The sequence below is a fragment of the Equus przewalskii genome, chromosome 5 (genome assembly GCF_037783145.1).
Source record: "Equus przewalskii isolate Varuska chromosome 5, EquPr2, whole genome shotgun sequence".
In the NCBI taxonomy this organism is placed as follows: domain Eukaryota; kingdom Metazoa; phylum Chordata; class Mammalia; order Perissodactyla; family Equidae; genus Equus; species Equus przewalskii.
In genome coordinates, this window is record NC_091835.1 from 31724107 (window position 1) to 31739034 (window position 14928).

At 47.6% G+C, this 14928-nt stretch overlaps 1 protein-coding gene across 5 annotated transcripts in view; it reads right to left on the minus strand.

Annotated features, from left to right (window-relative positions):
• DDX11 (DEAD/H-box helicase 11) overlaps positions 1-14499 on the minus strand; it is a 33637-nt gene extending 19138 nt beyond the window's left edge. For 4 of the 5 annotated variants that reach the window (XR_011539942.1, XR_011539941.1, XM_070618929.1 and 1 more), the window contains exons 1-5: positions 14011-14161; positions 10590-10737; positions 4700-4948; positions 3867-3953; positions 3474-3628 (exon numbers count right to left, since the gene is read on the minus strand). Coding sequence is in view for 3 of the 5 variants with exons in the window: in XM_070618929.1 (XP_070475030.1) it covers positions 3474-3628; positions 3867-3953; positions 4700-4948; positions 10590-10737; positions 14011-14060 (689 nt within the window). In the remaining 2 variants the exon portion in view is untranslated. Of the gene's footprint in view, positions 1-3473; positions 3629-3866; positions 3954-4699; positions 4949-10589; positions 10738-14010; positions 14162-14357 lie in introns of those variants that run through there. The other variant, XM_070618930.1, reaches the window with a different exon arrangement.
• Between the last annotated feature and the right edge of the window lie 429 nt (positions 14500-14928).

The following is a 14928-nucleotide window of genomic DNA, read 5'->3' on the forward strand; positions in this document are numbered from 1 at the left end:
TGGTATTTTTTACAGAAGTAGAAGAAACAATCCTAAAAATGAAATTAAACCACCAAAGACTGAATAGCCAAAGAAATCTTGAGAAAGAAGAACAAAGCTGGATCTCAAAACTATACTAATCAAAACAGTATGGTTCTAGCATAAAAACAGACACATAGACCAATGGAACAGAATTGAGAGCCCAGAAATAAACCCATGCATATATGATCAACTAATGTTTCAAGGCAGCCAAGAATACTCAATGGGGAAAAGACAGTCTCTTCAATAAATGGTGCTGGGAAAATGGGATAGTCACATGCAAAAGAATGAAAGTGGATACCTATACCATTCACAAAAGTTAACTACAAATGGGTTAAAGACTTAAATCTAAGACCTGAAACCATAAAACTCCCAGAATAAAACATAGGGAAAAAGCTCTTTGACACTGATCTTCGCAGTGCTTTTTTTGGATATGACACTAAAAATACAAGCAACAAAAGCAAAAATAAACAAGTGGGACTACAGCAAACTAAAAAGCTTCTACACAGCAAAGAAACCAACAAAATGAAAAGGCAACCTACGGAATGGGAGAAAATATTTGCAAACAACAGATATGATATGGGGTTAATATAAAACATATAAAGAACTCCTACAACTCAATAGCAAAATATCAAATAATCCAATTAAAAAAATGGACAAAGGACTCAAATGGACATTTTTCCAAAGAAGACACAAATGGCCAACGGGTTCATGGAAAGATGCTCAACGTCACTAATCATCCAGGGAAAACGCAAATCAAAAGCACAATGAGAAATCACCTCACACCTGTTAGGATGGTTATTATCAAAAAGACAAGAGGGGCCAGCCCAGTGGTGCAGTGGTTAAGTTCACACCCTCCGCTTAGGCGGCCCAGGGTTCATGGGTTCGGATCCCAGGTGTGGACCTACACACCACTCCTTAAGCCATGTTGTGGCAGCATTACACATACAAAATAGAGGAAGATTGGCACAGATGTTAGCTCAGTGCTAATCTTACTCAAGCAAAAAAAGAGGAAGATTGGCAACAGACGTTAGCTCAGGGCCAATCTTCGTCTCACACACACACAAAAAGATAAGAGCTAATAAATGCTGGCAAGGATGTGGAGAAAAGGGAACCCTGGTGCACTCTTGGTGGGAACAAACTGGTGCAGCCACTATGGAAACTAGTATGGAGGTTCCTCAAAAATTAAAAGTAGAACTACCATATGATCCAGCAATCCCATTTCTGGGTATTTATGCGAAGGAAACGAAATCACTCTCTCAAAGAGACAGGTGAGTCCCCATGTTCATTGCAGCATTATTCACAATAGCCAAGACATGGAAACAACCTAAGTGTCCAATGACAGATGAACAGATAAACAAAATGTGGTATCTACGTGTGTATATATGCATACATATATATATATATATATATATATATATATACATACACAAACACACACATACACAAACAGTGGAATATCATTCAGCCATAAAAAAAGAAGGAAATCCTGACATTTGTGGCAATATAGATGAACCTTGAGGGCATTACGCTAAGTGAAATAAGTCAGAGAAAGACAAACGCTGTATGATCTCATGTGTGGAATCTAAAAACCCAAACTTGTAGAAACACTGAGTAGATTGGTGGCAACTGAGGTGGTGAGGCGGAATGAGCGGAAGTGGTCAAAGGGTAAAAACTTGCAGCTATAAGATGAATAAGTTCTGGGGGTCTAATGTACAATGTGCAGTATGACCACTATAATTACCAGCACTCTACTGTGTACTTGAAAGTTGCTAAGAGTAGATCTCAAAAGTTCTCACCAGACACACACACACGCATGCGTGCACACATGCACACAAATGGTAACTAAGGTGATGGATGTATTAACTAACTTTATCGTGGTAATCATTCTGCAATGTATACATATATCAAATCATCACGTTGTACACCTTAAACTTATGCAATGTTGTATGTCAATTATATCTCAATAAAGCTGGGACGCTGGGTGTGAAGTTAGAGGTGGCAGCCAAGTTAGAAGGTGCTTGGCAGACAGACTGAAGGAGTGTGGATTCATCCTTCAGGAGACAGCTGATGGAGGGTTTCAGGCCTTGGAGTTACACTCCAGACACACAGGGTGTCAACGAGAACACGGGACACATGGGACCTGGAGTCATCTTTTGAGGAGCCGGAAAGACTTCTTCCAAACTGGCGGCCTGAGAGGGATGATCTGTAGGAGCACTCATGCTTTTGGGGAAGAACCACTGAACTTCAAGGCTGTAATGAGCTTTTAATGCCCAAATCAGATCACATCACTCCCCTGCATGAAACTTCCCACAGCCTCCCTGAGACCAGCAGCCAAACCCCTGGGCGGCCCGTGAGGCCCAAAGAAACTGACAGCTGCCTCATCTTCGGCCTCTTCTTTCTCTCTCTTCCTCATCCACTCTGCTTGGCACCTAGGCCTTCTTTCTGTCCTTCCAAGACGCCAAACCCGCTTCTGTTTCCAGACCACCACACTCGCAGGCCTCTGACTAGAACTCTCTTCTCCCAGGTCTTTCATGATGGCTCCTTCTCATCCTTCAGGTCTTGGCTCAAATGTCACCTCCTCGGAGGGTCCCTCCTGACTTCTCTACCTGGAGGTGCAGCCCCTACTCTACCCACTTTATCCTGTTTTATTTCCCTCATAGGTAAATGTGCTAATTCCAATAAGGCTATCTGTCTTCACGCTTACTGTCTGCTCCCTCCACTAAATGCAAGCTCTCTGAGGGCAGGGCTCATGTCTGTCTTATTCAGCTCGATACCCACAGCCTCTGGCAATGTGCCACACCTGGAGCAGACACCCAAGGGCATTTGTGAAACTACAGCGTGAATGAAAAAGGAGGCCGTCATGATGGGCAGTGTGGTCCAGGGATCCTAGCTGTTCTCTCCCGGGTTTTCTAACCCACTCAGGAGGTTATGGCCCATAAATTAAAAACCTAGACATCTGGGCCAACAGAAGCCTTAAGATGAAAAGAAAAACTCGGCTAAGGATACCTTGATGGTTTATGTCATAAACTTTACACCATTTGGTTTAGTGGCTGAGAGCATGAGATTTAGAGGCAAACCAGTTGGGTTCAAGTCTCAGCTCCTCCCCTTCCTGGCCTCATGGCCTCGGCCAAGGCAGAGCATCTTTCTGGGCCACAGTTTCCTTGAGCGTAAAGTGGAGACACAAATATCATTGGTGAGGATAACAGAGTTGATAGTTGTGAAGCCAGTGCCCCGCATAGAGAGGAGGCTGGCTTTCACTGTCATCATCATTTATGCACCTTAAGGAGGAGCCTGGCTGAGAGAAAGGGGCAGGTGGCCAGCATTCCATCCCTTCAGACGCCTCAGAGTGACAAAGAAGCCTGCCCCTCTCTGGGCAAAAGGGAAGGAGCTGCCTCCCTGGGAGCCCCCATGCAGACCTGGGCAGGGCAGTGGGTGGGGAAGTGCTGTCTTACCCACTAGCTGTTCCTTTCTCCTCATCACTCTCGTACTCTGCGAGGACCAGCTCCTCCTCCCCAGTTAGCTGCTCTAGCTGCTCCGCCCCTGGTCCTCCTGCCAGCATCTCTCGGCTGAGGCGGAGGAGGCGCTCAGTTTCTTCTTCTTCTTGTCTCTGTATACAGCATTGCAGATGGGGAAGGATTGCAGATGGGAAAAGCAAAGATATCTCAGTACTGGTGCCCCCACCTCCTTGCTGGAGGCAGCCTCAGAGTGGTGGAGAATTTAGCCAGTGGGCGTCAGGGAGAGGACGCTGAGGTCTGGGCCACTCCCCAAAGAAGAGACACTACGAGGACCAAGCCACATGACACTGCCTGGACAACATCCCGGCTACTCCAGGAGAGGACACTCACCACGCGCTTGGCTGCATGCTTGAGCTGTGCATTGTGGCGGATCTGCCGCAGGCGTTCTTCTCGCTCTCTCCTCCTAACCCGCTCCTCCTAAAGAGGAAGTGGCCATAAAGGAAACTCCTGTAGGAAGCCCCAAACCGGGCCTTTCTTCAAGAGTCTGGGGCGCTCAGCCCAGGGCCTCTTCACACGGGGCAGTTCTCCAACTCCAGGCCCACACTCAGGGTACTAAAGCATCTCATCACCAGGCCCTGAAGCTCGCCAGGTCCTAGCCTCGCCACTCACTGCAGGAAGTCTGCGTTCTCCCTCCCAAAGCCACACACCCTCAATCAAATTCATTCCTTAACTGAGCTTCCAGCTGCTGAACCATGTTGCCAATAGCAACAGTGAGGTTCCTTTCCCAGATGGGTAATGAATGGGAACCACCAACCCCTTGTGTAGAGAAGGCCTGTTGACATCAGCTTAAAAAAGACAGTAAGGGGTGCTGGCCTGGTGGCTTAGTGGTTAAGTTCATGCGCTCCCCTTTGGCAGCTCGGGATTCTCAGGTTTGGATCCTGGGCACAGACCCACACACAGCTCGTCAAGCCACACTGTGGTGGCATCCCATAGACAAAGTAGAGGACCACTGGCGCAGATGTTAGATCGGTGGGGGAGAGAGGGAGGGAGGGAGGGAAGGAAGGAAGGAAGGAGGGAGGGAAGGAGGGAGGGAGGAAGAAAGAATGAAAAAGCAAGTGTGACCACTGATTCAAGAAAGCCAACAGAAGAGCAAAGGCAGAGCACATATGACAGGTCAATCTCAGCATCAACCCCAAATCATAATCATTCCCCCCGGATCCTACCTGGAGGCGGTCCACCAAGTCCCTTTCTTCCTTCTTCTGCATGAACTGAGCAACCCAGTCAGGTTCCCCAGCAGGCCTCAGGACATCTGGGGTCTCTTGGCAGGAGGATGAGAGAGACGGGGGCTGGTCCTTCCCAACATTTAAGGGAAGAGTTCCCGTTTCAAGCAGACGAGCCTCCTCTTGACGTTTCTTCTGTTCAAAGTCACGGAGCCAGGAAAGGGCCCCACAAATAAGACTTAGGGATTTTCCCTATAGGAAGGAAAACGTTTTCAGAAATACAGAACAGAAAACAAAGCTTCCCAAACAAGCTTTCCCATTTTAATAAAGCCTACAAGGAAGGTCTGACTTTCTATAGGAAAGTGTGCTTAAAGACCAGCCTGGGAAAGAAAGGGAGGAATTAGCGAGAGAGTAGCCAGGAAAAATAGGAAAAAGGGAGAAAATAATGAAGCTATGTATTTAATTACACAGCACACCGTTCCTAAAAGTATTTACAGTGGCTCATCAGGTTACATATAAGTACTACAAGTTAACATAATTAGAAGAAGGTGAGAAATTAAATAATAGCCCCAAAAAAGAATTAAGGCCAAGTGATGCATAGATAAAATCCTGTCTACCTGCTGAGGGAAAGCCACATTCGGCTCTACGCTTCAATGCAGCCAGTGTGCAGAAAGAACACCATCAGTCCTGTGACTCCTAGCGTTCAAAATCTTTTAAAGCAAGCCCATCACCCTGGAGAACACAATTCTTGACTTAAAGACTAGAATTTTCCCTGTGGGTCCTTGTTATGGGTTGAACTGCCCCCCCCAAAAATTCAAAGTCCTAAACCCCAGTGTCTCAGAAGGTGACACTGAGAGAATGAATTTCTGTTGTGGGACTCTGTTATGGCAGCCCAAGCAGATTAACACAGTCCTTCTAGAGAAGCTCCCACAGTGAGGTTCACAGGGCAGTTGCTGCTGGTGTCCAAAGGGCGATTCAGCTCCGGTGAGTCTCTGGAGGGGACAACACCTCTGGTCCAGGCAGTGAGCTCTCCGAGCCTGCTTAACCTAGGGGGGCTCGCAGAGCATCCAACGACAAGAGAAAGAGCTCTATTAGGGGTGGGACTTAGAAGACATCAGAGTGTGAAGGGTAAGTGAGGCACACAACAAGGAGAAGAGGCCACAGAATCAAGAGCACCAACCATGAAGGGCTGAGCAGAGGAAGAGGATGCACGGGATGGGCAGAGGGCTGAGACGGAAAAAGAGAGGAGGGAGGAGACGGGCCTTCAGGTAAACGAGGTAGAAAGAACACGTGCTCGTCTGTTCTCTTCCAAAAACGCTAAAATTACACTAAAGGAATAAAGAGGCTTACAGCCATAAAGAAAGCGGAAGAAGTGATAGTAACGGAAAGCAGAGAAATGGAACAGACTTAGCAGAGTAAAGGACACTGAGCCTAGCGACCCTCGGAGATGTCCCAGTTCCCCCACAGAAACACCCCAAAACCTGCAGGGCTGCGGCACGGTGCTGCAAACCAAGGGATTAACTGAAATTCTTTTATAGAATGATTAGATCCCCAGGTTGCATCCCACTCCTCCAAGAAGACAGAAAGTTTATTCTCTGGGGGAGGTGAGCCAGGAGAGCCCCAGAGAGAACAGGTCAAGTGAAGAGGAGAGAGAGGGCCAGGCTGAGAGCAGGGCATTAAGTGAAAGACTACAGCTGAGGCCACCTCCCCAGGACACCCTCAGGAACACTGGCTGTCAGGCTTGGATCCATGAGGCAAGAGTTTAATGGAGCCCTCTCTGGAAACACTGAATGGTTCCAGGAAAATCCTACTGCCACTGACAACTGGAGGCCCCAACAGAGGCCCAGCCCCTCAGTCCCCAAGCCAGGCTGCACCACAGGCCTTTCACTCACTCTTGTAGTGGCTTTTTCTTGAACCCCAACAGAAGACAGCCAGACATCTAAGGAAAAGCTTCCAACAAAACACACAACCCTGGGAAAAAGCTTCAAAATACTACTATAATTGATAGTCTCAGACAGTTATGAAACAAAAACAGGATGCTATTTTTAAAAGTCAGAGAGAAAAAAAAAAGAAGGAAATCTCGCTTTTTGCGACAACATGGATGGATCTTGAGGGCATTACGCTAAGTGAAATAAGTCAGACGAAGAAAGACAAATACCATATGATCTCAATTATACGTGGAATCTAAAAAAAAGCGAGCTCACAGATACAGAGAACAGATTGATAGTTGCCGAGCCGAGGGGAGGGCAAATTGGGTGAGGTGGTCAAAAGGTACAAACTTCTAGTTATAAAATAAATAAGTCCTGGTGGTGTAATGTACAGCCTGGTGACTACAGTTAATAACACTGTATTGCATATTTGAAAGTTACTAAGAGAGTAAATCTGAAAAGTTCTCATACAACGAAAAAAAATTTGTAACTATACAGTGATGGATATTAACTAGACTTACTGGTGTGATCATTTCACAATGTACACAAATACTGAATCATTTTGTTGTACATCTGAAACTTATATAATGTTATATGTAAATTATACCTCAATAAAAAAATCATTAAAGAAATTAAAATCTTGAAAGAAATCAGAGAATAAGAACAAGTTCTTAAATATTAAAGATATGATAGCAGAAATAAACTGAATAGAAAGACTGGGCAATAAAGTTAAAAGAAATCTCAAGAAAGTAGAATTTAAAATAAAAAACAAACTAGGGTGCCCAAAGAGATGGGCAATTAGAAGAAAACATAATTACAGGATTAACCGGGGAGTCCAAAACCCAATGAATGGGAGCACAGGAAGATTACTATCAAATACAAGAAAATGTCTCAGAACTGAAAGGTGGCAGCCCAGATGGAAAGGCCGGCACAAGGAATTAACCACACGCACACCAGGCCCATCGACACGAGACTTCAGAACACAAGGAGCAAAGACAAGGTTCTGGGCTCTCTGGAGGGTGGGGTGGGGTCAGCTCACGAAGGACTAAGGTGCAAACTGCCGCTGGACTTCTCAATAGCATCACTGAAACTAGAGGGGCAATCGTGAAGGAAGATTGTTTTGAAGCTAGAATTATATACCCAACCAAACCATCAATATCAATCAAGTGAAAAGGTAGAATTAATACCTTTTCAGACCAGTAAAGTCTCAAATACTTACCTCCTACACAACTCTTCTCAGGAACATTCTCTACCAAAACAAGGAAGTGAACCAAGAAGATACGGAATCCAGGAAACAGAGAATCCAACACAGAAAAAATGAGGAAAGAATACACATAACAACATGGATGAATCCTAAAAATATTAGGCTGGCTGAGCAAAAGAAGCCAGACACAAAAGAGTACCAGGAAATTCTAGACAGATAAAATGAATCTACAGGAACAGAAAGTGGATCAATGACGGCCAGGGACTGGAGTGAGGTGGGGTGGCAGTGGGGGAACAGCAGCAAGGACCCACTGCCAAGAGGCACAAGGAACTGTTTGGGACAATGGAAATATTTTGCATCTTGATTGTGGTGGTGGTCATGAGTGTTTCCTTACGTCAAAACATTGAACTTGTAGACTTAGAAGGGGTACATTTTATTATACATCAATTATACTTAATAAAGCTATTTTTTTTAAAGGAGAGAAGGGAAATCCACGACAATAGCTGTGAAGTAGGTCTAAGGAGCGACTCATTCAGATTAGAGCAAAAGGACGGAGGACTTCAAGAAGGAAGTCTCCGGGGTAAAATGGAATTGATAATCACTATGGACTGAACTGTGTCTCCGCAAAATTCATATGTTGAAACCCTAACCCACCCACCATGTGACTGTACTGGAGAAAGGGCCTTTAAGATGTGATTAAGTTAAATGAGGTCATAACAGGGAGCGCTGATTCTGCTAGAACCGGCATCCTTATAAAAGGAGCAGACACATCAAAGATCTCTTTCTCCCCGCCACGTGAGGACACAGAGAGAAGGCAGCCGTCTGCAAGCCAAGAAGAGTCCTCACCAGAAACCAGAGCCTGCTGAAAACTTGATCTTGCACTTTCTGGCCTCCAGAACTGTGAGAAAATAAATTCCTGTCGTTTAAGCCACCCAGTCTATGATATTTTGTTATGGCAGCCCAAGGCAGTAATTTTATGTATGGAATATCATATCGGGAGACCACTGGATGGTGTGAGAGGAACTGGCACAGGTATAGTAAAAACTGAAACTTTTAAGAGGCAATTAATAATTCTAGAAAAACAAAAAAATTGTTCAAGAAAAAAATAATCATAGCATACTGACTTAGCAGAGACTAAAACTTTTAATATATACATTGGGAGGGTGGGGAGAGGGTGAGAAAAGAGATGGTAGGAAAGCTGTATCTTATCTACCAATAGGGAAAGGTACCAGTGATTAAAATCAATAAACCAAGAAATAGCAACATAAGCTTATAACTTCAAAACATGCTATACAAGCATATTTCTTAAGAAACAGTTAAAAGAATTAAAAGTGCCTCCCAAGGAACCAAGTTTGATAAATTAGACTTTTTAAATAACATGCATTATTCTTTAATTAAATTTTGTGAGGCCGGCCCCATGGCCGAGTGTTAAGTTCACACGCTCTGCTTCAGCAGCCCAGGGTTTCGCAGGTTCGGATCCTGGGTGCAGGCATGGCACCGCTCATCAGGCCATGCTGAGGCAGCCTCCCACATGCCACAACTGGAAGGACCCATAACTAAAAATATATACAACTATGTACCGGGGGGCTTTGGGGAGAAGAAGCAAAAATAAAATCTTAAAACAAAAAAAGAGTAAAGTTTAAAAAAGAAAATTCATATATTACTTTAAACAAAGGAGGAGGATATGTTCAACAAGAGCACAAGCTACAGAGTGGTCAGGTAAGGACCCGAAATATCAGAATCTGTTAACTGGGAAGTCATTACTGACCCTCAAAAATATTTCAGTGGGTTGGTAGGGGAAGAAGTCATGTTGCCCTGGGTTTAAATGGAAGGTAAGAAGGATAGTAGAATACTATTTAAAGCACAAAACACTCCACATGTTATATTCATCACCCACATTTTGTTAACTGGCAGGACTTATTCCCTCCCACTCACTGTATATGAAAGAACAAAATGGAACAACGGAGTACTCCAGTCTGCACTCTTCTGTCCCATGAGACCGTGTCATCTTCAGAGAGAGTGACACACTTCCATCAGCAAGTGAGAGAATAGGGACAAGTCACTTTCTTTTATTCACTCACTCAACACACGCGTATTAAGAGCTTCCTCTGGGCCAAACCTGCCAAGCTCTGCTAAATGACAGGGACAGAGGTAAGGAGCACAAGGTCCTTATCCTCCAGGAGGCCCAGCTTTGCTGCGGTACCTTCACGTCAACATGCGTATTTCACTCTCACACAGTACTTGCTAGAAAAGGTAATAAAGTGCACAAGAGAAGTGGAAACGGGTCAGCACAGCCAGAATAATCCTCAATGGCCGGCCTGTAGTAAATCCTCCCTCATTCCAGGCCAGGAAGGAATTAGAGGCCCTTGATTGGACCCCTCCAGCACTCAGTAACCTAATTCCTGGAGACCAAACCAGTATGTTTAATCTTTGAATAAACCACAGTAATTTCTATGTTGCTCAACATGGCAGTAATTGTGTGCCTGAGAAATCTGAGAAGTTTCAGTGCTATGGGTCATGGTTTCCACTGTCACTCAAACTCTCATTTGCATTTACCTAATTCTTCTCAGACCCTGGGGCTGTGTTTAACAACTTAATAGAGCGAAGTGCCTAGCACTCAGAAAGATAAACTGACAGAACTACTTTCCCCAACGTCACACCATGAAAATCTCTGCACAAGCAAACAAGCATGCTAAGCTGCCCCTAATTTGTTGTAATCAGGGCTCCCAAGACCCTCCTGGGCCCGACGATTCATACTTACAGTGCCGGTTGGACTCTCAAATATCCCAATCTTGCCAGCCTCCAACACCTGGTATAGCTCTGCCATGAAGTCCTTCTGGATGGAATACGGTGTGAAGGGAAAAGGGAAATGGATGTCACCAACTTCCGGGGTTTTATTAGCCATGGTCCTAGGAGGGAAAAAAAAGACGGCTGTAGCAGAATGCAGCCCGGGAAAGCTCCCAGACAGAAACCCCCTGCCACTTGACCCGGGATGCCTTTGCTGCCTGGACACCTTCCTAAGGCCTCTAGAGAGCGTTGGAGCTTTCCTCTCCAAGACCTGTGCTCCGGGACTGAAGTTGTTGCTTGTAATTACTTCTGCAGCATTCTTCCCTCACATCTCACAATGCAGCCTTTGCAGGACAAAACTGCTTCACTTTACCCTATTGTGAAGCCCTGCAAAGTCACAACACAGAGGCAGAGAAGTCCAAGGACTGCTTTTCCACATGGCACAGTTGAACACATACATCCCACTTTTACAGACAGCTTTAGTTCGCTTCTCAGTTCACCCTTGCCTCCATTTCCAGTACAAACCAGAGCTGCCTCCTAAAACTTTTTCAGCCTCAAGAAATTAGAGCTTCCTGTCTGGCTCCAGACTGGGAGAGCTCCCTTGACGGGGACCCAGCCCTGGCGGGAAGAGCTTCCCAATACTGAGCCCTCAGCGTTTCTCTTCCCTGCCAGGCCAAGGTCTAAGAGAAACTGCTCTGCTGCGTCGTCTCATCTTTTCTCTCCTCTTCTGAACCTAACTTCTCTGAGAGCTTTTGCATACCCTTTCTCCTCTAATCACCATTTGGAGGACTGACTCTCCCATCCTAGTTCCCACACTCTCTCATTGGAAGTCACTGCTTCAAGCTGTTTAGCAGGCCTATCTCTTCTAAGTACAAATATCAATAAATCTAAAACCCAGTTACATCTTTGCTATGTAACTGGCCTCGATAAGACTCGTGACAGTGTCAATCACTTATGAGGCGAAGGTAGCTGCCACGATGTTCCTCAGTTCCAGTTTAGGGCCAGTTAAAATGACAAGCGAGGTGGAGGGGTAACTCTAAGGAGGGTGACTTAAAAAAACTAGGACAATTCAACACTGAGAGGGAGGCAGGTAGGTGATCGGAAACCATTAAAACCTGCGGGGAAGAAGTAACCAATTCCGCGCACCTCCTATGCATTCAACACTCTCCAGGCCCTTTTAGCATCCCATTTAATCTGTATGACGCTGTAAGGATATGGTTATTGGCTACTGATGCTTACAGAAATTACAGAATTGTTCAAAGTCTCAGCTAGTAAGAGGAGACCCAGGGATCCAAACCCAGGTCCACATGGCTCTGTTTTAGTCAAATTCACCTGGCTGCAGGAGATAACTAGCATAAGTCGAAGGGAGATTTACCGAAAAGATACATATTGAGAGATTACGAATTGAGACGATCTAGAAAAACCAAGAACCGAAGCTGGTGACAGAGCGGGACGTCTTGCAGACTAGAAGTACAAAGTAGTTCAGATTTCAAGACAGCTCCAGGAACCTCGCCAGCAAGTCAATACCCATGGATTTCCATTCTCCTGCTCAGTCACGTGCCGGATGGAGCCAGTACTTGCTCTGCTTCCTTACTCTCAGCCTCTCATTACCCAAACTTCAGCCGGCACATGGCCTCTTCAGCCACCTCTACCTTTTAGCTTCAGCTCCTAGCGCCAAAGGAAAATTCTTTTCATGTTTCCTCGTTGTAAATCCCAAGAGAAAAATCTCATCAGCATCTCCTCAAGAAAGAGCACTGGTCAGCCTTCAGACGGTCTGCTGAGGGGCTCAGCCTAATCTAATCAGCTCGGGCCTTGCACGTGCTGTCCCCCTCCTGCCTGGGGAATGACGAGTCCTCAATACTTAGGATGCAGCTCACCTCCTCAGAGAAGCCTCTCTCTCTCTATCCGCCACCCTATAGTGGTCACATACCACCCGCATGCCCCCGCTCAAACACACACACATACACGCCACTCTGCTTTAACTCACTCTTTTATCTCCCTACCCTGTACTCAATTTCTTCATAGCTCTTAGCACTATCTGAACTTATTTTACTTACTGTCCTCCCTCACTGGAATATAAGCTGCAAAAAGGAGGAACCTTGCCTGGCTTGTTCTTCACTGCCCCTAGCACTCAGGACAGGTGCTTTGGCACCTAGAAGGTATGCAACAAAAGTCGGATGAATGAATGAATAGCCAGCTTGACACGGGCTGCAGGTGGTTTCTGTTCTTCAAAGGTGTAGGGAGAGGAGGTCCCAGCAAGGTCTGAACACACACCTGCCAGACCTCCAAGCCCCTGAGCTCTGTCTTTCAACCCTCTTCCTCCCACCAGGCCAACGAGGGCGAAAAGACCGGTTGCCAAACTTTAGCATGACAACTCGAAAGGAGACAGAACAAAAGCAATCGTTATTTCCCTTCCCTGTGGATCTCATTACCCCAGAAGCAGCACAAGCTAAGCCGTAACTTGAAGAAGGGTTAGATGAGCCATGAATAACGGATGCACTCAGCGCTGCTAAGGACGTCGGTGTGTCTGCTCCTCCAGCTCGGCCGTGTGGAGGACGACCACGCGCCCCGCACAGCCCTCCCCGGGCTCCCGCAGCGCCGAGGCACCCGCCGCACGGCCACTCCACCGCCCCGACGGCGGGGGCACCGCGGAAGCCGCAGGGCTGCAGCGGGACGAAGCGTTCGCTTCCTCCACTCTCCAACTACCACTCGTTATTTACTCGGGTGTAACTTTTGCTGCAGACTGGACTGGGTCGCCCTCCCCAAGTCCACGCGTTAAAGCCTAATGGGCGGGGCGGGGTGGGCCCGCGGGTGGAGACAGGGCTTTCAGGAAAGACTAAACTAACTACAGAGGAAAAGAGTGAACGCAGTCATTAGACGGGGCCTCATCTTTATAAGGACCGGCGCCCTGATACACGGGAGCGAGCTCGGCCACGTGAGGACACAGCAAGCAGGCGCCCCCGCCAGGCAGGCCGGCACCCTGGTCCCGGCTGCTGAAACTGAGAAATCAAGCTTCTCGGTCAGTCTGTGCAGACCGACACCGCTGTCGTAGGTTTCTCCTGCCGGCAGGCTCCGCAAAGGCCTTAGGCTCACACAGCGGAGGCCCGGCCGGGACCCCCGCCTCCGCCCCCAGCGCCGCACTGCGCAGGAAAAGCCCGCCATGTCCCGGCCTTTACTGCCACTTTCATGACGCTTCCTCCAACAACCCGGCGCTCCTGACTGGACCCTGCTCCGCCCTGGTTCCCCGAAGGGCGGTAGGGCAGGGCCGCCAGCAGTAGGGGCTCGGGGTCAGACTGCCCAGTTTGGGATCCCAGCTGTATTCTTCCTTAAGTTAATATCCCTAGGCCTCAGTTTCCTCATCTGTAGAAGAGAGCTGGGTAACAGCGAACACTCACAGCACGGTAGTGAGCAGTACGTCAGACACTCCATGAGGAGCGCACAGCATAGCCGGGCGCCCTGGGAGCCCCTCCTGCGTGCCAGCTACTCCTCCAAGCACCGCTCCAGTTCACCTGCAGGTCCCGCCCCCGCCGGCCTCCCCATCCCCCTGCATTGGTTCCTTGCCTGTCAATCAAATGCTGGCCCCGCCCCCAAGCTCCGGAACGTTTTCCCGCTCAAGACTCGCCCCGCCCCTTTCCACACAGCACCGCCCCCTCCGCCCTATTTGCGTTTCCAGGGGAGTTTGCCCTTTCTCATCTCGCTCCTCCTCGTCCGCAGCTGTGTCACCACGCAGTACTGCGCTCACCCTCTTCGCCAGCAGGACTGCCTCGCCGAGGCCCGGCCCCAGAGGAATCACAATGGAACGTGGCTGAATTTGAAACCGCGCTCCTCTCCGTCCACGTCGGCCCAGGGCGGAGCGTGCTGCGCTGCCACGCCCCCACGACGCTGCGCGTGTGCACCCAGAGCCTGGGAGGGGCGTGGTTTCCTCCTTTTACGCCACTGCGCTTGCGCGGCGGGCTCAGGGCGGGTCTTTTTTTTTTTCTGGCGTTAAGAGCCCTGCCAGGGTCGGACCTTGTGGTCAGGTATCCTGACCACAGCCTCTGGGCTTAGCGCCGTACCTTCTTCTTCCTTCCATGCAGGTACAGGGATGTGTGATGGAGCCTTCGTCAACTAGCGCCAGATGTACTCAAAAGTGCTCAACAGTTGGCTTGACTTGATCAAATTCGCCATTATTTACCAAACACGCGAGGAACTAGATGCTGTAGCCGAGAATCAGGAAACCTGCGTTCTAGTCCCGGCTCTTGTCAGGCCTTAATATGTGTGAACCTAAGTTATTTTACTTCCAAAATGGAAGGTGCCTGCCCTGCCACCTCAAC